Source organism: Aquarana catesbeiana, linkage group LG02, assembly GCF_042186555.1.
Source record: "Aquarana catesbeiana isolate 2022-GZ linkage group LG02, ASM4218655v1, whole genome shotgun sequence".
Lineage (NCBI taxonomy): Eukaryota > Metazoa > Chordata > Amphibia > Anura > Ranidae > Aquarana > Aquarana catesbeiana.
This window is the reverse complement of record NC_133325.1, coordinates 420,475,913-420,498,533: the sequence shown is the minus strand read 5'-3', so window position 1 is coordinate 420,498,533 and position 22,621 is coordinate 420,475,913. Positions and strand designations below refer to the sequence as shown.

Sequence of the window (22,621 nt, the reverse complement as noted above, 5' to 3'; positions counted from 1 at the left end):
GCTGCTACTTGGTCCAACTACTCAACATTTCTCCGACATTATAGGTTGGGCTTACTGTCCGCCGCAGATCAAGCCTTTGACAGGAAGGTACTGCAGGCAGTAGTCCCACCCTAGGGTAAGTTTCTCGGTTATCCTCTTAAAGGTTGTCCTGAAAGGTAATTTGAGAAAGGCTTAGTTAGACTTACCGGTGACGGTATTTCTAAGAGCCTTTCAGGACAACTGCTTTTTCCCTCCCTTTGTATCTTAGAAGTGGTTTAAGTGTCTATCATGGTTGGTTGTGGTTTTCTGTGCTTTGTTTTCCAGTATGTCGGAGACCATAATAACTGAGGCCATGGTGGAAGACGAGGGATTTAAAGGCTGCATGTATTTCCTGGAAAATAGGTGGAGCTGCGCTCTCTCCAAGGTTGTCCTGAAAGGCTCTTAGAAATACCAAAAATAGAAAGAAATCCTGCGAGCCACCACCGTCTAGATGCTTAAAGTGGTTTAAATAACCCAAAGACTTAGGGTCGGTTCACACATGGGCAACACGACTTTAGCGCGACTTTGTACCGCGACTTCAACGCGGCTTCAGCGCGACTTTAGCGCGACTTCAGCGCGACTTCAGCGCGACTTCGGCAAATTACGAGGCGACTTGAAGTCGCCTCCATGACAGGCGACTTTGCCTGTGGCCAATCACCTCTCTGGGAGGGAGGGGGGGAGGGAGGGGTTTTCTCTGCAAAGTCGCTTGACTTTACAGAGAGATCCGACTTGCAGGCGACTTACATTGAGTTGAATGGGTACAAGTCGCCTACAAGTCGGATAGAAGTAGTACAGGAACCTTTTCTGAAGTCGGAGCGACTTCAGTAGTGTCAATTAAGACGCTCCCATTGCCCACCATGTTAATCTAAATACAAAGCGACTTGGGGCGACTTGAGGGCGTACAAGTCGGATCCCAAGTCGCCCCAGTGTGAACCGACCCTAATGGTATTAAGCCTGCCACATGTATCGTGAAAGTAGCGTTGAACACGTCACATATATTGTGCAAAGATAAATACATTAATTGAATAAGCTGTGCTAAAAATTATATAGATTGTAGTGTATACTAAAACTATGTAAAATTAATCAAATTAATATAACTAATAAATGGATATGATATACACACAAAACCAATTTAAAGTGCCTCGTGCATAACTGTGTTTAAAACCATAAACAAATAACAGAAAAAGTGTTCCTGTGCAATATATAGTGTCCAAATATGTTGTAAATGACCGTTCTGAAAATAAACACTGCAGGGGATATGTGATTCAGATCACAAGACAAAGTGCTCATGTGCATATAAAATCGCATCCAACTGCGTCTCTGGTAACGTGATAAAAGTTTGTGTAATTCAGGGACAATAAAAATTGTGATCCAAGACGCGCTGAGGTGTCTTCACTCAGGTGCTCACCTTGGGGCTTGCGATTAAACTAAGTCAAAGCATACATGTGAACCACCTCTGGGCACTTTAGAAAGTCAGGCTCCTGGGTTCCTCAGTATAGTTATCCGGGATATGTGAAAGGAAAAACTCACTAATGCAGTGACGTTTTAAACAGTTTATTTCACTAAAGCAAAGATCCCCATCTGGGGTACTCCACATATATCAGGTGCGTCAGTGCACCATTGATTATATGATGAACAGGTGGCAGATTATATCAGGGTAGTATTGGAATGATACGAGCGTCCTCCTTAGCTTACAAGATGTCTTGTTGTGTCGTCCTGACCCCTCCCCAACTAGTGTCGATACAGGGCTATCGTTTCTGCTTCAGGGGGAAATATATATATATATATATATATATATATATATATATATAATCTCTATCTATATATATATATATATATATCTATCTCTATCACAAAGTCGCACGCCCCAAGGTGAGCGTTTACTATCTAAGGGGAGCACCTGAGTGAAGACACCCCAGCACGTCTTGGATTACACTTTTTATTGTTCCTGAATTACAGGAACTTTTATCACGTTACTAGAGACAGTTGGATGCGATTTTATATGCACATGAGCACTTTGTCTTATGATCTGAATCCCATATCCCCTGCAGTGTTTATTTTCAGCACAGTAATTTACGACATATTTGGACACTATTGCACAGGAGCACTTTTTCTATATGTTATTTATTTATGTTTATGGTTTTAAACAGTTATACATGAGGCACTTTAAATTGGTTTTGTGTGTATATCATATCCATCTCTTAGAAAAACCGTCACTGGTAAGTCTAACTATTCATATTCTCTCTCTCTCTCTCTCTCTCTCTCTCTCTCTCTCTCTCTCTCTCTCTCTCTCTCTCTCTCTCTCTCTCTCTCTCTCTCTCTCTCTCTCTCTCTCTCTCTCTCTCTCTCTCTCTCTCTCTCTCTCTCTCTCTCTCTCTCTCTCTCTCTCTCTCTCTCTCTCTCTCTCTCTCTCTCTCTCTCTCTCTCTCTCTCTCTCTCATATATTTGGCAAGTACAGAATCACAGTATAGATAAAATAATATGCAAAGTTATTGGAGGGAAGCTTCACAATGGCAAAGATGTTTTTATTACAAATTATGTGAGCAGACTGCATTTTCTCTTTAATTTCTGAACATGGATTGCATGGTTTGTTACCGATGTGGTGAAAATTTCATGTCAGTAGCACCTTTAGAAATATATTTACCTAGAAAAATGGTGATGTGTTCAATAATTTTAGCCGCTGTACCTGTTGAAAATCCAGTGGGGGAACACCAGTGTAATGTGTTTCTTGGTAAATTTTTAGTTAATCTAACTGTTATGTTGAATCTGGACTCCAGAAAAACCACTACAGGAAGTCCCCGAGTTACGAACACAAGAGGGACTATAGGTTTGTTCGTAAGTCGAAGTTCGTAAGTCACAACACTGCATTTGTAAGTGGAACTTCTGGTCGGAACACTGCATTCGTAAGTGTAACGTCTGCCTGTGCATGGATGTGGGATGTTCCGGGCGCTTGTTATGTTATCTGGGGCTTTTCTGGCCATGCTGTACATGTAGTACTGCAGTATGGGATGTGTCCGGAGGTATCCAGGACCAGCGTGGAGCACAAGTGGCTGGCATTTGAGGCCATTCGTAAGTAGGAATTGTTCGTAATTCGGGGACTGCCTGTAAATGTACCAATGAAAATTATTGGACTAACACTTTTTGCTTTTATTTCTTCTCTCACTATAACCAGGTAAACCCTGAAGTCACTAATGCCTTCTGGGTTTGATCGAGCCACTCGCTTCAACCAGAGCTCTTAGAGCTTTTCTGGACGATTTGAAAAAATAGACTTGAAAGGAAAACAGCCCGAGCATCCCTTGCTTTCCTTATGGAAAGGATTTGTGAACAATGCTTTGCCACTTTACAAAGAGACCTACTTGAGTAGAGGCTGTCCAGGAAAGTTCTTTAACATTTGGGTGATGTGATTGGGTTTCATCTCACTGGATGCCTAACTGGTGATCCTAGTCTTGCCTGATTCTTGGCATGGTGGTGTAATGGGGCGGGTGGGGTCTCTACGACTGAAATATGTTGTTGAGTATGGAGAAGAGAGCTAAAGGGATTCCAGGGTTCTTATTTTTCCTTTTTTCTACAATTTTGATGTGGTAAATACTGCAAGATACTTTTCTTGTCAACTGCTAAAACATAAAAAGATTTTGGGGAAAAGAAATGCATATGAAATACATATACAGTCAGTGGTTATAAAAAGTCTACACACCCCTGTTAAAATGTCAGGTTTCTGTGATGTAAAAAATGAGACAAAGATGAATCCTTTCAGAACTTTTTCCACCTTTTTAATGTAACCTATAAACTGTACAACTCAATTGAAAAACAAATGAAAATCTTTTAGATGGAGGGGAGTAAAAAACTAAAATAATGTGGTTGCATAAGTGTGCACACCCTCTTATAACTGGGGATGTAGCTGTGTTCAGAATTAAGCAACCAAATTCCAACTCATGTTAAATAGGAGTCCGTACACACCAGCCATCATTTAGGCTGCATTCACACCTGAGAGTTTTCAGCTCATAAAAAGCCTGAAAAACGCCCAAAAAGCAAAATCACATTACTTTCAATGGCACCTGTTCACATTTTAGCATTTGGTCACCTGATGCAAAATGCTCTAAGCTCAAAAAAGAACATGAGCTTCTTTGGGGCAGATTACAGGCGTTTTTATGCTTTTTGCATTGGTGACCTGTACAAAATTGTGGTAAAAACGCGCACCTTTGAAAGCTCAGGTGTGAATGCAGCCTTAGAGTGCCTCTGATTAACGCCAAATAAAAAAGTTCAGCTGTTCTAGTAGGTCTTTCCTGACATTTTCTTAGTCGCATCCTACAGCAAAAGCCATAGTCCGCAGAGAGCTTCCGAAGCATCAGAGGGATCTTATTGTTTAAAGGTACAGTTAGGAGAAGGGTACAAAAGAATTTCCAAGGCATTAGATATGCCATGGGACACAGTGAAGACAGTCATTGTCAAATGGAGAAAATATGACACAACAGTGACATTACCAAGAACTGGACGTCCCTCCTAAAATTGATGAAAAGACGAGAAAAAAAATGGTTAGGGAGACTGCCAAGAGGCCTACAGCAACATTAAAGGAGTTGAAGGAATATCTGACAAGTACTGGCTGTGTGGTACTTGTGACAACAATCTCCCGTATTCTTCATATGTCTGGGCTGTGGGGTAGAGTGGCAAGATTGGAAGCCTTTAGAAGAAAAAAATCCAAGCCTGGCTAAATTTTGCAAAAACACATCTGAAGTCTCCCAAAAACATGTGGGAAAATGTGTTTTCTTTAATCTTACATCACAGCACACAGAGCCATAGTAATTACTATGTGGGTTATAGTCCACCTTCAGGTGCTGGACACTGGATCACCCTAAACAGGAAGTTGCCTCCCTATATAACCCCTCCCATACCGGGAGTATCTCAGTTTTTTTCGCCAGTGTCTAAGGTAGAGGACCGATATATTGGCCGATATTTGGCTTTTTTTACTTAATGGGCATCGGCTGATTGTGCTGATAAAAAAAGCCGATTATAACTTCAGCGGGACTTGCAAATGACTTCTGTAATAGAAGTCAATGCAAGTTTCCTGGAGTTATCTGTGGAGAGGATTCTCTCCTCCTCTGGGCAGCCTGCCAAGTCTGATAAGAAGATGCATTGTATCTTTTCAGCTTCTTTTTATCAATAGACTGAACTCTGTGTGTAGAAGCTCTCAGTTTAACCATTTAAAGACTCAATCTTTTCTGATACTTGTTGCTTACAAGTAAAAATCCTGTATTTTCTGCTAGAAAATCACTTAGAACCCCCAAACATTATATATATATATATATATATATATTTTTTTTTAGCAGAAACCCTAGGGAATAAAATGGTGGTTGTTGCAATATTTTATGTCACACGGTATTTGCGCAGCGGTCTTTCAAACGCAATTTAAAAAAAAAAAAAATGAAATAAAAAAAAAAAAAAATAAGCAGTAAAGTAAGCCCATTTTTTTTCGTCCAAAAGTTTTGATTACCTGTTTTTGTGTATTTAATATTTAAGATATAGTTATTTTTTTTTTATCTAAATTATACATACAAGTGAACTGATTGGAGGTTTGTTTTGTTTAATAAATGTTTAAATGTAAAAAATGTTCTGTATCACTTATTACTTAAGGTTGCTCTCACACTGGAGCGGGCATGCGTTGACGGTAAAACGCTGTTAGTTTTAACGGCGCTTTACCGTCATTTTAGCGGCGCTATTCGGCTGCTAGCGGGGCGCTTATAACCCAGCTAGTGGCCGAGGAAGGGGTTAAATGCGCCCATGAAGCGCTGCTGCCGAAACGCTTTGCAGGCGCTTCGGCAGCGGTGCACATTCATTTCAATGGGCAGGAGTGGTGGAGCAGCGGTATACACCGCTCCAAAGATGCTGCTTGCAGGACTTTTTTTTAACATCCTGCCATCGCATCGCCTCACTGTGAAAGCACTCGGGCTTTCACACTGAGACTGAAGGGGAGCCGTTTTACAGGCACTTTACAGGCGCTATTTTTAGCCCAAAAGCGCCTGAAAAACGCCCCAGTGTGAAAGGGGTCTAACTGTTAGATTTTATGAGATGAAGGGAAAAAAAAAGAAAAAAAAAATCGGCCTAATATATCGGCCCAAAAAAATCGGCATCATATATCGGCCACCGCGATTTCTAAATATCTGCATCGGCCAGAGAAAAACCCATATCGGTCGACCTCTAGTCTAAGGTGTTGGTCACGAGTGAAGATGTGCTGTGCTGAGCTCCACTGGAGCAATCCTTGCTGGGGCTAGCTATGCAGCTGGATCCATTCAAAGTGTCTTTTTTGGGCCAAATTGAATGGTACCCAGGCCTTGTGTCCAAAGAAACGAGGTCCTTGCATGTAAACGCTTCTCTTTTTAGAGAGCTGGACCCCGGGATCCAGTAATTTGGTATTTTAAGCCATAAAGTTTTACTGGCGGGGTGCTATTACAGGTCCAGGATTGTGGGTTCCCTGAGGGTCCCTGGTTCCTGAAGGTTTGTTAACAGAACCCACCGTGAAGGGTGAAGATTGGCTCTGTTGGTTTTACCACAGAAAACCCTGCGGCAGGAAAGGTAAGTGGAGTTTTTCTAAGGAATTTTTAAATTTTCTTATGAAATGTCTCCTTTAAAAAAGTTAATGTCATGCCTAAGTGTCACCACTGGGGACTGTATGGAGCACGTACCTTCTCATGCTTTCCTTAGAGATCATGCTGTGTCAGAAAAGCAGCAAGCTTTTTTCCTCCGGTTAGCAGGCAGACCTCTGGTAAGTTTGGGGGGATTTTGCTTCCACCAGACCAGAAAAAAACGATCGGCGATGCCGTTTTCTTTCACCGCCCATACACGGCGGCGGCGGCTTTAGGTCTCCTCCACGCCATCCCTCCCTCACACACAAGCCGATCCTGTCGGATCAGAGGCCCGCACTCGCGCGGGAAAACTCTTTTTTGAAAGAGAAACTGGGAGGGGGGGGGCGTGATGCGACGCAGGGGGCAGGGCTTGGTGCGGCGTTGGCGTCCTCCGACACGGGAGTGTGTTAAAAAAAAAAGCACAGAAAAACTCCATTTGTGCTGGCTGGCTACAAAATTGTCAGAGGAATACAAGAGCAAAGAATGGCATAAAAGAGGTTGGTGACACAGGCATTTCCCATTTGACACATTTACTATTTGCATCAGGTTGAGCATTAATAGCAGCTGCAGTGGCTGGACTATTGCTCAAGCAGTGGATGCGATTTCTTCTGGTAGTACCTCTGCTTTGTGCATCGGGCTAAGGTCAGAAGGAGGGGTTGAAACACCCCCAAAAAAGAGCTAAAAGGGTCTCCCTCAAGCTCTGGAAAGCCTACTCATCTCTACAAATTGCATCCTCCCCTGAGAGGGGGTGGCTGGTCAGAGTGAGCATCGGGACCATGAAATGTTTGCAACTGTTTTCAACACTGCACCCCTTGTTTATGTTACTAAAAAGATCTTTTTTCCTCAGCCAGGTTAGGATTGAAAAAAAAAAAAAAAAAAAAAAAAAAAAGGTTAGCGGCTTTAATCGCATCCCAGTGTGGGACTAAATGCGACAGGTTCTCTTCCATTACCCAGGACCCTCAAACTGAGGAACTAGGGGCAGGAGAAGATGAATTCCCCCAGGGGACCGTGGTGAGGCTGATGACTCCTCTTCTGAGGTGTCAAATGCGGGAGGATCAGCTTTCACAATCTGTAAGATTGATGGTGCAATTTCTTGCTGAATAGTCCCCTCCACATTTATGTACCCTTAATTGAGTGTTTGGGTTCACTAAAGCCTCCTCAATCTGTGCATGCCTTTTCCTGTCCATTCATTGCTGCAAAAGTTTTTTTTGTATCTGAGTGGATCACCCAGATAAGCATTTTTTTCCCTCCTAAAAAGTTTTCACACTTTATCCTATTGTGGAGAAAAAGTAGGGTATACCAGCAATTAACGCTGCTATATCCTCTGTGAATAAGAGTTTGACTTGTCCGGCAGACAATGCTCAAATGCTTAGGGATCCAACGGATAAAAAGTTGGAATTCCTATTTTTAAAAAAACACTTTTTTCTCTGGCAGATTGAGTGTCTCAGCCTGCTCTGACAGGAATTGGTTAAATTTTGAGAGACCAGTTTAAACAGGCAGTCAAGGTTATCCTGCTCAGCAGGCCCACCATCTGTCAGCTTTGTGTTTGCAATAGTTGCTATGAGAGATTCTGTCCTTAAGGCCTTGCGCCCTTCGCTAAGCGCCATGCAAGAAGCTCCTGGCTAGTCTTCCTTTTTGCGGTGAAACAGCTATTTGGGGATGTTTTGAATACATCCAAAGAAATTCTAGTGGAAAAAGTACCCCTTTTGCCATTTAAGAAAAGGAGTAAATGTATTTTCGTTTTAAAGCTCCTTCTCCTGTGCAGGGGCATCAGCCTCCAGGCAGTCGCGATGGCTTCCGCCGTCAGGCTCAAAGGGTAATCCTCAGAGTTAACCCCAGGGACAAAAGAGGTCTTGGGGGAGGAAACCTACAAGATACTAAAGCTTCCTTATGAGGAGGCACCCCTGCTCGCTCGAATAGGGGGAATTCTTCTGCAGTTCTCAAGGATCTGGCAGGAAGAGTGTCGAGACAAATGGGGGACTTCCTCAATAGCTCCAAGGTAAAAACTGGAGTTCTAAGAGTTCCTGTCTCCTCTTTTTCTCAGATCAAACGTTCCTAAGGATCCAGAGAAAAAGAAGTGTTTCTCTCAAGCATTGCACCATCTTTTGGAAAAAAGTGATCATGGTGGTCCCCATGTAAGGGCAGAGGTTGGGGTTTGGTTCAAACCTCTTTTTCACGGTGCCAAATCCGAATTGACATTCTGGATCTCAAAAATCTAAATTCAGTTCTTGAATATAACCACTCTTTTTTCACATGGAGTCAATCCAATCAGTTATCTCCATCCTACAAGGAGGAGAACTTCTGGTGTCAATCAACATCAAAGATTCATACCTCCATATGCCTATTTCCTCGCTCACTAGTAATATCTACTTTTCAAGGTGGAAAATCTTCATTTTCAGTGTGTAGCTCTGCTTTTTTGTCTAGCTACTGCACCTTGAGTGTTTACAAAGGTTCTGGCCCCTCTTCTAGCCAGATTAAGGGCCCAAGGTATAACAATTATGGTTTACCTAGACTATCTGTTCTTGATAGACCAGTCGGTAGCCCGTTTAGACCAAAGTATGGTCACCACATTCAACTACCTGGAATATCTAGGTCGGATTCTCAACCTAGAAGAAATCTTCTTTAAAACCATGAAGAAGGCTGAAATACTTAGGTCTGATCATAGATACACCCAGAAAAGGATATTCTTGCCCCAGGCAAAGATCAGTGCCATGAAGGAACTGATTCAGGTGGTCAAAGCAAGATGAATTCTTCTATTCAGCTTTGCATGAGTTTGTTGGGAAAGCTGTTGGCTTCATTCGAGGCCGTTCCTTATGCTCAGTTTCATTCGAGACTGCTGCAAAACATTATCCTATCGGCTTGGAACAAAGGGTTCAAGCTCTAGATTCCCAATGTGTCTGACTCCAAAGCCTAAGGCCACATCACCCTGAAAGCACCCAATCTCGTCGGATCTTGTAGGCTAAGCAGGGTCAGGCCTCATTAGCTCCTGGATGGGGGACGCCCGGAAATACCAGGTGCTGTAGGCTGGGTGCACCGGAGCCTCAGTTTATGGTTAATAACCAAAAATCTGCAAAGGGGAAAATCCATCCTTCAGTTACCTGGGAAATGGTAACAACATATGCCAACCTTTTTTGGGTTGGGGAGCAGTCCTGGAAGAGGCAATTGTCCAAGAGATGTGGCCCAGATCAGAAAGGGCCTTGCCCATTAACATTCTAGAAATTCAGGCAGAGCACTTGGTCCTGAGGGCCTGAATGTTCAGTTTACGGAATTGTCCTGCCAGGATTCAATCCGACAATGCCACAGCAATGGCCTATATTAATCACCAAGGGGGCACAAAAAGTTGTGCGGCCCAGAGAAAGGTGAATCATATCCTATCTTGGGCAGAAAACAATGTACTTTGCCTATCGGCAGTCTTCATTCTAGGAATAAAAAATTGGCAGACAGAATACTTGAGTCGCCAGCAGTTGTTCCCGGGAGAATGGTTCCTTCACCCTAATATCTTCCTGTCAATATGTCAAAGATGGATTCCAGACGTAGATCTATTTGCGTCCAGGTTCAACAAAGAAATCGACAACTTTGTGTCAAGAACAAAAGATCCACTAGCATGCGGAACAGATGCCTTGCTATTCCCGTGGAAGCGGTTCTCACTGATCTATGCATTCCCTCCTATTCTGCCTGCATCCACGACTTCTTCGCAGGATCAAGCAGGAAGGGAAGTCGGTGATTCTTGTGGCCCCCAGCGGGGCCCAGGTGATCTTGGTATGCAGAGATCGTAAAGATGGCAGTAGGGGGCCCATGGACCCTACCGCCACGGCCAGACCTTCTCTCGCAAGGCCCGGTATTCCATCCTACTTTACAAATGCTAAATTTAACGGTTTGGCTATTGAGACCCACACTCTGAAGAAGCGTGGGCTGTCAGGTTCAGTGGTTTCTACCTTGGTTAATGCAAGGGAGCCGGCCTCCATAATTATATATTCTGGAGTCTGGGAAGCATATGTCTCCTGGTGTGAAACCAGGGGTTGCACCCCAGGAAATAGGTCAAAGGTAGAATCCTTGACTTTCTGCAGATGGGGTGAGAAATAAAGCTGGCCTTGAGTGCTTTCTAAGGACAGGTCTCGGCCTTAGCGGTATTATTTTAACAACCACTTGCTTCGCATTCTTTGGTTCGTAACTTTTTACTCAGGGGGTAACACGGCTTAATCTCTGGTTAGGTCACCCCTGAACCCTTGGGACTTGAATTTAGTTTTGTCGGCATTACAAAACAGCCTTTTTTTGGGCCGATATGACCTATTCCCTTGGTTGTTTTTGAGAAGGAAACTACTTTTCTGGTAACCATATCTGCTGCAAGAAGTTTATCAGAATTGGCTGCTCTTTCTTGCTCTTTCTTTTAAAGAGCCATATTATTATTGTTTTCAAGGATAAGGTAGTATTGCATCCTCATCCTAACTTTACCGAAGGTAGTATCAGGTTTTTATCTAAACCAGGATACTATTCTACCTTCATTTTTTTCATTTTTTCCAGAACCCTGTTCTATGGAAGAAAAAGTACCACATTCTCTTGATGTGGTGAGAGCAGTCAAAGTCTACTTAAAGGCGACTGTTCAGATTCGGAAAACGGATGTTTTGTTCATGTTGCCTGAAGGTCCTAAAAGAGGACAGGCAGCATCGAAATCTACTATTTCTAAATGGATTCGACAAGTAATCGTTCAAGCTTATGTTTTAAAGAGGTAGTTTCTACCCTCTCAAATCAAAGCACACTCCTCTAGTGCTTTGTGGGCAGTGCATCACCAAGCCTCCATGGTTTAAATCTGCAAGGCCGCAACTTGGTCTTCAATCCATACGTTTACCAGATTCTATCAGGTGGATGTAAAAAGACATGAGGATGTCGCCTTTGGGCGCAGTGTACTGCAGGCAGCAGTATAAGTCCTCTGATCTCATGGTGCCCTACTTTTGTTGTGTCTCCCTCCCCTCAGTTGGCATTGCTCTGGGACATCCCACATAGTAATTGCTATGGCTCTATGTCATGTGATGTACGATTAGAGAAAATAGGATTTTTATAACAGCTTACCTGTAAAATCCTTTTCTTTTGAAGTACATTACGGGACACAGAGGTCCCGCCCCTCTTTATAGTATACACATGTATTGCTTTGCTACGAAATTGAGATACTCCCAGTATGGGATGAGTTATATAGGGAGGCAACTTCCAGTTTAGGGTGTGCCAGTGTCCAGCACCTGAAGGTGGACTATAACCCATATAGTAATTACTTTGGCTCTGTGCCCCGTGATGTACTTCAAAAGAAAAGGATTTTACAAGATAAGCTGTTATAAAAATCCTATTATGGTCTGATGAAACCAACGTTGAACTTTTTGGCCATAATTCCAAAAGATATGTTTGGTGCAAAAACAACACTGCACATCACCAAAAGACACCATACCCACAGTGAAGCATGGTGGTAGTAGCATCATGCTTTGGGCTGTTTATCTTCAGCTGGAACAGGAGCCTTAGTCAAGGTAGAGGGAATTATGAACAGTTCCAGTCAATATTGGCACAAAACCTTCAGGCTTCCACTGAAAGCTGAACATGAAGAGAAACTTTGTCTTTCAGCATGACCGCGACCCAAAGTATATATCCAAATCAACAAAGGAAAGGCTTCACCAGAAGAAGATGAAAGTTTTGGAATGGCCCAGCCATAGCCCAGACCTGAATCTCACTGAAATTCTGTGGGGCGTCAAGATGTGCCATGCTGATAGACTCATACAGAAAGAGACTGAGTGCTGTAATAAAATCAAAAGGTGCTTCAACAAAGTATTAATTTAAGGGTGTGCACACTTATGCAACCGTATTATTTTATTTTATTTTTTTTTTTTTACTTCCTTCCACCTAAAAGATTTCAGTTTGTTGTTCAACTGAGTTGTACAGTTTATAGGTCACATTAAAGGTAGAAAACGTTCTGAAATTATTCATCTTTGTCTTTTTTTTTTTTTTTTTTTTTGTACGTCACAGCAGAAACCTGACAATTTTAACAGGGCTGTGTAGACTTTTTATATCCACTGTATGTGCAGTTTTACCTGCTAAAGGATTAGTATTTCAGTTCATCTAGTCCTGAGATTTATAAAGTTCTTCCTCTCAACACATCCATCTCTTGCAAGGGAGGAGGGGACCTAATCTTTCCTTACTGCAGTTTTACTTTACTTACAGATCTCCACCCCACATCCACACTTTGACTGGACAGTGGACATGGAAGCAGTTCACTGATGAACTGTTCTCTCTGTCACTCTCTATCTTCCTATTGACATGCTTTATGCACTACAGCACACCTGAATGGCTTCTTGTACTGTTTCTAATTCCCATTCTCTGAGCTCTGCTATGCAGGGACTGTACAAGGCTGATACCATGTCAAATTCTTATGCTGCTTGCATTGCCATGCATTAAAAAAAATATGCATTTTTAATTACAGAGCTACATTAGTTTTTGCCATTTATAACTTCATGGATTTCAGCTTTAAATAAAATGGGGCACAAAAACTATTGCTGTTGTAACATGGCTATCATGGAAATTAAGCAAGAGGCCTAGTAGTTACTTACAGAACAAACATTTTATAGGCTACTTGTTTAAATGTACACTGTTAAATGGCTGTATTTTTGTTTTTGTTTTACAGGATTAATGCGGTGTCAAATGGACAGGTTCGCGGTGATGGCTACAGTGAGGGCTGTTTGGGGCAAACAGGTAAATATTACTTTGGAGAAGGTAGAAATACCAAACATAAAGTGTTTAATAAAACTGGCATTGAGCAAAAATGTGCCAAATTCCATTGCCTGTAATATTTAGCCTGGGTTCACACTTGTACGGTGTGACACTGCATATGATTCGCACAAGAATCGCACTGCATTTCTGTGCAAATCACGTGATGTCTGTACGGTGCATATTTGAGCCATTCATTTTGTATGGCTCAAATTGCATCGCATCCATTCCAAAATGTTTAAGGACACTTTTTTTTTTTTTTTTTCTCTGCCGCACCTGAATCGCATGGCATGGGTGTTCACACCCAGTGCGATCTGATTCTGGCAATTGCACTGTGTTTTGCAAGCTGTTTCAGGGTGTCATTAATTTAACATTGACAACCACAGCATGATTGCATGGACGCTGCGCGATTGCAATGTGGTGCGGAAACGCACAGAATTCGCTGAAGTTCCTGCATCGCATCAGTGTGAACCAAGGCTTAAAGCTGAAGTTTAGATATGAGTTTTATTGAATAGTTGCATTGAGCCAAAATAAGTACGCATATGTCATACTTAACAATGACCTGTGCAAGCTGCAAATCACTCTAGCAGTCAGTGTTACAATGACAGTAGCAGTCTTCCAGTATTAAAAAAGAGAGGAAAAACCATGCTAGGTTTGATAAAGGGTAGAAAAAAATTGCAATGTATAGCAGCAACTCTAGTGTGGGATATTAACACATAAACAATAGTAGTATAAAACAGAGTGACGCTGACATTACCCATATAAATAAAATAATGTGAGAAGTCCACTTAAAACATCAATAGATGAAAGATGCAGCCCCCTTGAAATAGGAAGGTATGGCTGTGCAAAGGAAAAATAGAAGGAGCCCTGCACGATATTCAACACGTGGATCTCAGTTCCAGTGACACACAATCGAGCTGACTTCAGATAGTGACTAGACACCACAAAGACCACCACCAAAAATAGAAATGCCTTCTTACCAGCAGTACTAGGCCTTTCAAGGGGCCTTTCATGGCCAGGGCCTTGAATGGTATTTCAACTTGTGATCGATGGACCTGCAGGCGACTCTTCTCTCCGGTGTCCGACAATCCCACTCAAAGATAATAAAGGAGGCTCCACAAGGCACAAAATCCAACGATTTATTTGAAATCCTCATATGCACGGATCATAGTAAAAAAGCCAGCTGGCGTAAATAAACCAGCGCCCAAGCTTCCGGGACTCGTAAGACAGCGATGTCATCACGTCGTTCTTCCTACGTGTTTCGTCGGGGGATCGCTCGCTCAGCACTGCTATGTTTCATAGGGCATCTTGTATTTGTGTCAATGAAAAAAAGGTGTTCTCTGATTGGACAAGGTGGAGAGGCAAGGAGGTGACATCACAATTTCCACTTCATCCAATCAGAGAATGTCTTGCATTCACTAAAAAACTTACCAGGTGCTCTGTGAATATCAGCAGTTCTGAACGTGTGACCCCTTGTGGTTACTTTGCAGAATGGCAGCTGCTCAGCCCTGGTCCCAGAAGACTACAGCTATCACTATAGTAGCGTTGACTGCTACAGTGATTTGCAACTTCCACAGGGGGAGCTCAGCTATGAGATATTCATCCTTACATTGGTCCAAGCTAGGACTAATAGTCTGCAAAATACAGTGACGTAGTTTTCCTGCTTGTAATTAACTTGCACCAATTAACGTACTGCAGTGCTCCAAAATAAAGAAAATAAACTTCATTTTAAATAATTTGTTTGTATATATTTTCTGTTACTACCTGTCTGTAATGTGTGCTTTAAACTCTTAGACCCCTTTCACACTGGGGTGTTTTTCAAGCGCTTTTGAGCTAAAAATAGCACCTGTAAAGCGCCTGAAAAATGCCTACCCTGCATCCCCAGTGTGAAAGCCAGAGTGCTTTCACACTGGGGCGGTGCGCTTGCAGGACGTTAGAAAAAAGTCCTGCAAGCAGCATCTTTCAAGCGGTGGAGGAGCGGTGTATACACCGCTCCTGCCTCTTGGATTGAATGGGCACCGCTGCCAAAGCGCCTGCAGAGCACTTCGACAGCGGCGCTGCACGGGTGCATTTAACCCTTTATTTGGCCGCTAACGGCTGAATAGGGGTTAAAAGCGCCCCCGCTAGCGGCTGAATAGCGCTGCTAAAACTAGCAGCGTTTTACCGTCAACGCCCGCCCCAGTGTGAAAGGAGCCTTAGGGTATTAGAACACTTGATTTTGCTCAAACTGGAATTTCACAGTGAACATATTTTAAATGTTGTTTTTTACAGGTGCCCGCATATGGCTATTCATTGGTTTCATGTTGTCCTTTGGATCTCTGATAGCATCCATGTGGATATTATTTGGTGGTTATGTAGCAAAAGGTAGGATATATCTTAAATCTGAATGCGCTGTGTCAAAAAATCTTAAACTTTATTTTCCTTTTCATTCATTAAGGACGAAACAAAAAAAGCTGTTGGTCAACCAGGTATATCCCTTACCACTCCCATCATGATTCAGGGTGTGTGTGTGTGTGTGTGTGTGTGTGTGTGTGTGTGTGTGTGTGTATATATATGTATATATATATATATATATATATATATATATATATATATATATATATATATATATATATATATTTTACAATACTTTTTTTTTTCTTTCCCTTTCCTTTTTTGCCACAAAATCATCCATATGATGATGAGCTGGGTTCATTATGCAGCTATCTGGGCCTGGACCCAGGGGAATGGTCTGTACACCTGGAAGTGTTTCTGGACCTATGTCATCGGCTGTGGACATTCTGGCCTGCAGGTTCAACAACAAATAGCCTGCAGGTTCTTCTGAAACTCCTTCATCCTTTTCTCTATGGGATCACTCTGGAGGGCACTCTGGCTCTAAACCTGCCTAGATGGAAATGGTATTTGACCTCATCAGACGTCTGGCAGACACCCTGTAGGCCCTTCAAGATGAACTTGATCTCCTATGTCAAGGACCGATTAACCCTGCTTCATGGCTGCTGGCTTTAACAGCATGGTTGTTAAAGCCCAGGTTTTAAAAGACAGAGTGTAATAAGCTGGGCAGTACAGTGGTGTAGTGGGTAGCACTTTCGCCTAGCAGTAAGAAGGGTCGCTGGTTCGAATCCCAACCATGACACTACCTGCCTGGAGTTTGCATGTTCTCCCTGTGCCTGCGTGGGTTTCCTCCGGGTACTCCGGTTTCCTCCCACACTCTAAAGACATGCTGGTAGGTTAACTGGATCCTGTCTAAATTGTCCCTAGTATGTATGAATGTGAGTTAGGGACCTTAGATTGTAAGCTCCTTGAGGGTAGGGACTGATGTGAATGTACAATGTATATGTAAAGTGCTGCGTAAATTGACGGCGCTATATAAGTACCTGAAATAAATAAATAAAATAAAAATAAGCTGATTTGATCATTTTAACACTGTTAAAAGCTAGGAAGTCTACTTCCTACATGGTTTACTGTCGCACATGAAGATTCACTTTGCTTGATGTGAAAAACAAAAATTTCACCACAGGAAATTCACCGTGGGAAGAATTCAAACCTTTCTGCAATCAGATCTGGATCAGTATTTGACTTGGAGTACAAACAAGAGGCACATTTACGCATTTGTAATCTTATTTCTAAGACCGCTAGCCTCTCTTTTACTCTCAAAGTTGGTTTCCTTTTTGCCATCGTCTCTGTAAGGCCTAGAGCCTCCTTCCTAAGGTGGTTTCAGCTTTTCAGGTCAACCAGGACATTCTTCTCTCTGTCAGGTTCCAATAGATCAAAATGGAATTTCCCTTTGCTGTCTGGGTGTAGTTTATGCTTTGTCGGTTTACTTCTTACTCACTGCTTTCCTTAGAAAGACTTACACTTTTTGTTATTCCTGATGGTCCCCATAGAGGGAAACAAACTTTCCACTTCACCATCGCTCATAGGTAGGGGGATTTACTAAAACTGGATAGAGCAACCAGTCAGCTTCCAGGTTTTTTTTTGTCAAAACTTAATTGAACAAGCTGAAGTTAGCTGATTGGTTACCATGCAGAGCTGCATCAGATTTTGATTGCTCCAGTATTAGTAAATCAACCCCATTGTCTCACACAGATCATAATACATGCTTCTTATAGTCTTGGGGACAAGGTTTCTCTTTTTTTCTGTCCCTTCACTTCACTAATTCTGTGAGATTACTTTGGGCTTTTCGGCATCTGGCAACTATATCCCATATTTTCAAGGCTGTCAGCTGGTCCTCTGTTCATATATTCTTAGTTTTTCCAGGTGGATGTTCAGGCCTCAAATAGTGCCAGCTTTACATGTAGGGCCCTTCAGGTAACTTTTTACACTACAGGCTGTCCCAGTTTTACTGTTTTTTTTTTTTTTCTTTTTTATATGGATCTGTTAGTATTTTTCCACAGTTGTACTGCCTTTTCTACACTCCACTTTTCTTTGAAAATCTTGTGTCTTAATGAACGAGAGGGAAAACAGAATTTTTGTACTTGATATAAAATCTGTTTCTTGAAGTTCATTAAGGGGCAAAGGTTCCACCCCTCTGTGTTTTTGTCATCTACACCCAATACTGCTTTCCTAAAAAACTGAAGCATGATGAGTGGGAAGAGTTATACCTGGGTGGCTTATAGATTTTTTGATTGCCAGCGTCCAATGCCTCCTGAAAGTGGCAGTATACCACAAATATGTCTGAAATACGAATCCCTTTTCACTTAGTGAATGGATTTTATAGTATGTACAAAACTCATATTGTTCTAAATAAGTAAAATTTTAAGCACTTTGTATCCTGCAGTTCAAAGTGAAACTAAAGTATTGCGAGCAGGCAGGCTCTTTATTGCAGAAGTGACATGTAATGTCTGCTCTGCAAAAAAATAAACCTACCTGCCCGTTCAGTTATCTATTAGAATTTACACATTGGACAGATAAAGCAGAAGTAAGTATTGCATAAGCTAATTCTGCTTTAAGCTGTTGCACACTAGTCACACTTTGTACATTGACAGTTCTTTATGACTGTCACATTTCATGGGCCAGTTAATTTTCTTTGAGACCTCAACATGTGTCCACGGCCCAAAAACAAAATGTTTGATTTACCTTTTTCCAAAGTGTGTATTTACATCTTTGTGTTGTGGTGCACTGAAGGGTTCCATGTGGTGTTTACTGCTTTTACTTGCTTTGGGGACCTATTAAAAATGAATAGGATCCCCAAAATGCAGGTACAACACATGTTGTAAATGCACACAGCAACAGTGTATTCAGTGTTAAACACACATACACTTTAACCCTTTCATGACTAAGCCTATTTCTGATATTTGGTGTTTACAAGTTAAAATCTGTATTTTTTGCTAGAAAATTACTTAGAACCCCTAAACATTATGTATATTTCTTCAGCAGAGAATCTAGAGAATAAAATGGTGATTGTTGCAATATTTTATGTCACAGGGTATTTGTGCAGCAGTCTTTTTAAATGCAACTTTATGGGGAAAAAGACACTTTCATGAATTAAAAAAAAACGAAACAGTAAAGTTAGCCCAATTTTTTTGTATAATGTGAAAGATGATGTTATGCCAAGTAAATAGATACCAAACATGTCACACTTTAAAATTGCGCACACTCGTGGAATGGCGACAAACTACGGTACCTAAAAATCTACATAGGCGACATTTAAAAAAAAAACGGTTACCAGGTTAGCGTTACAGAGGAGGTCTAGTGCTATAATTATTTCTCTGGCTCTGACTATCGCGGTGATACCTCACATGTGTGATTTGAACACCGTTTACATATGCGGGCGCAACTTCTTTATGCGTTTTCTTTGCTGCGTGAGCTCGCGCGGATGGGGGAGCTTTAAAATTTTTTTTTTTTTTTTTTAATTTCAATTAGTTTTATTTTTTACATTTTGTTTTTAAAAAAAAATAAAAAAATTTTGATCACTTTTATTGCTGTCACAAGGAATGTAAACATCCCTTGTGACAGTAATAGGTGGTCCTTTGCACTTCAAATTATTCAGATCGCTGTTTTCGTTGATTCTGAATACTGTATATTTTTTAAAAACCGGTGCCATTGGCAGCCGAGTACACAGGAAGTGACCTTGTGACTTCACTTCCGTGTTTACAGAGAGAAGACTGGAACGAAGCCGTTTCCGGCTTTGTGCTAGTCTCTCTCTAGCCGCTGGAAGAGGCCGATCAATGATCAGGACTCCCGGTGGTTCGGGAAGCCCAGTAAGAGCGGCGGAAGGCGGCGGGGGGGGGGATGTCCGCTCCTGCTCCTCTGGGATAGCAACCGATCGGCTTTTAGCCGCATCCGCATCGGTTGTTATCCCTAGATAGCCGATCGCCGGCTCTAAAAAACGGTACCGGGATGATGCCTGCAGCTGCAGGCATCATCCCGGTATAACCCCCGAAAGCCGAGGCCGCACATCTGCGTACGCTTGGCGGTTAAGGCCCCTTTCACGTCGGCGGTACTTTACTTGTTAGCGGCACTTTACCGTCGTATTTGCAGGGGTATTCACTAAATACAAAGTTTTCAGCAATGCACGTGATTTCTTGTCTTCCAGTCACAGAACACCTTGTGTCAATGAAAAAAAGGTGTTCTCTGATTGGACAAGGTGGAGAGGCAAGGAGGTGACATCACAATTTCCACTTCATCCAATCAGAGAATGTCTTGCATTCACTAAAAAACTTTCCCCCACAGAACTTGTGTTCTGTGGGGGAAAAAAAACGCAAGGATTTTTGTGAATGAGTGAGGAGGGGGTGTGGTGTGACCAGATCCCTTCGTTACTGTTAGCTGCTGCTGTCATGTAGCTGGTGCAGAATTTGCAATTTTTTTTTTTTCCTCGTGTTGGGCTTTAAAATCAAATGTTAAGTGCAAAACTGTAAATTATCTCTGGGACTGCAAAGAATTTAAAAGATCTTTCAATGTAATGATTGTGTTTTTCTTAGGTGTCCCAGAAGTGTATCCCGGTCTTGCTGTGTTTTTTCAGAATACTTTTATTTTCTTTGGGTAAGTAAATATAGATAGATCATTCCCATGTGTTTGTATTCAAATTAAGAGTTCTTTGGTCACAGTATTAGCTTTCATTCATCATAAATCAGCATTGTAATAGCAATACAAAAACGTTATTTTTGACAATCCAGTATAAGCTTACCTGATAAATCTCTGCTGCCTGTCTTTGTCCACTTTCAAACGATCCCTAAAAACTCATCTCTTTAGAGAAGCCTATATGGCCCCCAGCTAACAACTGTATATTTTATTTTCTCCATCAGCTCCACCCCACAGTTATTACCTCCTTTTATCTCTTGACCTTCCCTCTTAGATTTTGAGCTCTAAGGAGCAGGGCCCTCTGAATCCTACTGTATTAAAGTGTATTGTATTTGTACTGTCTACCCTCAAGTTGTAAACTGTTGGCGCTATATAAATCCTGTAGTATAATAATAATAATAATGTGAACTTCTGAGAAAATAGCGACCCAAATGCATGAACAGGGGAAAGCAAGGACTTCTACAGCAATTTTTTTTTGTATATTTAAAAAATTACAGCAGTTGCAGGTTTAAAATGGAGAGGTAGTTTTAAAATTCGAATTTAAATTTTATGGCTAAAATAGTGACAACTGTTAGTTTCCTTCTATGGAACAACAAAAGACAGGAATGTCAGCTGTATGGAGTAAAATACCCCCTTTCCACATCTACGTTACCTTGAATATCTTCATTGATGAATCCCAGTTTCATTTAAAGGTGGAAGATGTGGTTCAGCTGACACATACCAAAGACACATTATATAGCATGCAATATCCATTGCAACGTCTGCTGAGGGTTTTCCTTTTGGCAAAATGTTTGCACAGAGTGATGCACATGTAAAGATTTTCTAGGGGTGCAGTGTTCTAATTAGAACACTTAGATTGACCATGTGATTATATTATATGCAGTCTCTTTTTCAGTTAGCATTGATGTGGAAACATTTGAACAAATGTTTGCCACCATCCTTACAATGTTTCAAGTTGACCTGGAGGCACATGATATGTTTGTTATAAAGTATGCATATATTAAATTTACATGTATGAAGTTTGGAATTCTTATGCATTCTTTTTCAATTTACAGGGGACTTGTGTTCAAATTTGGTCGGACTGAAGATTTATGGCAATAGACTTTACCAGCCTATCTGGTTTCCATGCATCTTTTCTAATACACATTCCTAGTAATAACATGTAAGACTTTTTCAACTCCGATCTTTGATATTCATGGACCTTGAAATATGTTACCAAAAAAAGAGAGAAAGTGACAAACTATTGCACTTTGTGTTTAAAAAAAAAAATGATTTCTTGTTTCTATGTGTGAATTTTGTAAGGAAAATATGAAATGTTTATTAAATTCATATACCTGAGGTAACATGTTCTTTTTATTTGTGTTTTAATCATTCTAGAAGTTATATAAGTTAGTATATGACTGCTTGCTCTTCTACTTTGAGCTTCTCTTTTAGAACAAGGGTGTCCAATCTGAGATGGGGCTCAGGTAAGTCCAAGGAGGGGCTGGGGGGGCTACACCCAGAAGGTTGTTTTTTTTTTTTTTTTTTTTTGTAAAAAACCTTCTTCCTTTTAGAACCACTTTAATATCCTACAAATGAGACTCTTATCCATTTTGCTGGCAGTCACCTTGTCATAATAGAACTACTTAGGTTTTTAGAAGCACAATTGTGCTTCTGCAGACAAGCCGTGCAGCTTTGGACAATTCCTTCATAAGTCTGTTGAAAGCTGCAGGGCTTGTTAATAAACTATGAGAGTGCTCATCAGCGCCCTTGCAGTTCATTCAGAACTACAACTGAATGAATTATGCAGCTGCATGGGCAAAACCCAGTGCGGCCACAGTCTTTTTAAAAAAAAAGTGACAGCGGGTATGGGGAAAAGATTCCTCATTCAGGGTTACACTGGGGGGGGGGGGTCAGGGGAACTAGCAGCAGAAGCTGGAACATGTACATGTTTTATCCTAAACCTTCATTATAGCCAGAGTTGTGAAAATTAGGTACACCTGGAGAACTGGGCTATTTTAAAAAGACAGCCTGGGGTCACAGAGAGCCAGACCTAACTGTGTATTGGTCAAAATGCTTTGTGACATTCCATTCAGAGGCAGTTGGACGCTTTTTTCAACTGCCCCTGAACTCATTCAATGTTATCCTATGTGACCATCTACACAGTCTCGTTTATTGCCGTTTTTTTGCAGTTGCGTTTAAAAGCGTTTCTTTGGAAGCAAAAAAATGGGTTCAGATGCAGAAGA

General features: G+C 41.5%; 1 protein-coding gene across 2 annotated transcripts in view; it reads left to right on the top strand.

The window, feature by feature from the left end:
* The window catches only part of TMEM50A (transmembrane protein 50A), a 57,420-nt gene extending 35,686 nt beyond the window's left edge, over window positions 1–21,734 (top strand). For both annotated transcript variants that reach the window (XM_073615461.1, XM_073615462.1), the window contains exons 4-7: window positions 13,294–13,361; window positions 15,648–15,740; window positions 20,297–20,357; window positions 21,452–21,734. In XM_073615461.1, the coding sequence (XP_073471562.1) occupies window positions 13,294–13,361; window positions 15,648–15,740; window positions 20,297–20,357; window positions 21,452–21,497 (268 nt within the window). In that variant the 3' untranslated portion in view covers window positions 21,498–21,734. The remainder of the gene's footprint in view (window positions 1–13,293; window positions 13,362–15,647; window positions 15,741–20,296; window positions 20,358–21,451) is intronic.
* Window positions 21,735–22,621: the final 887 nt, after the last annotated feature.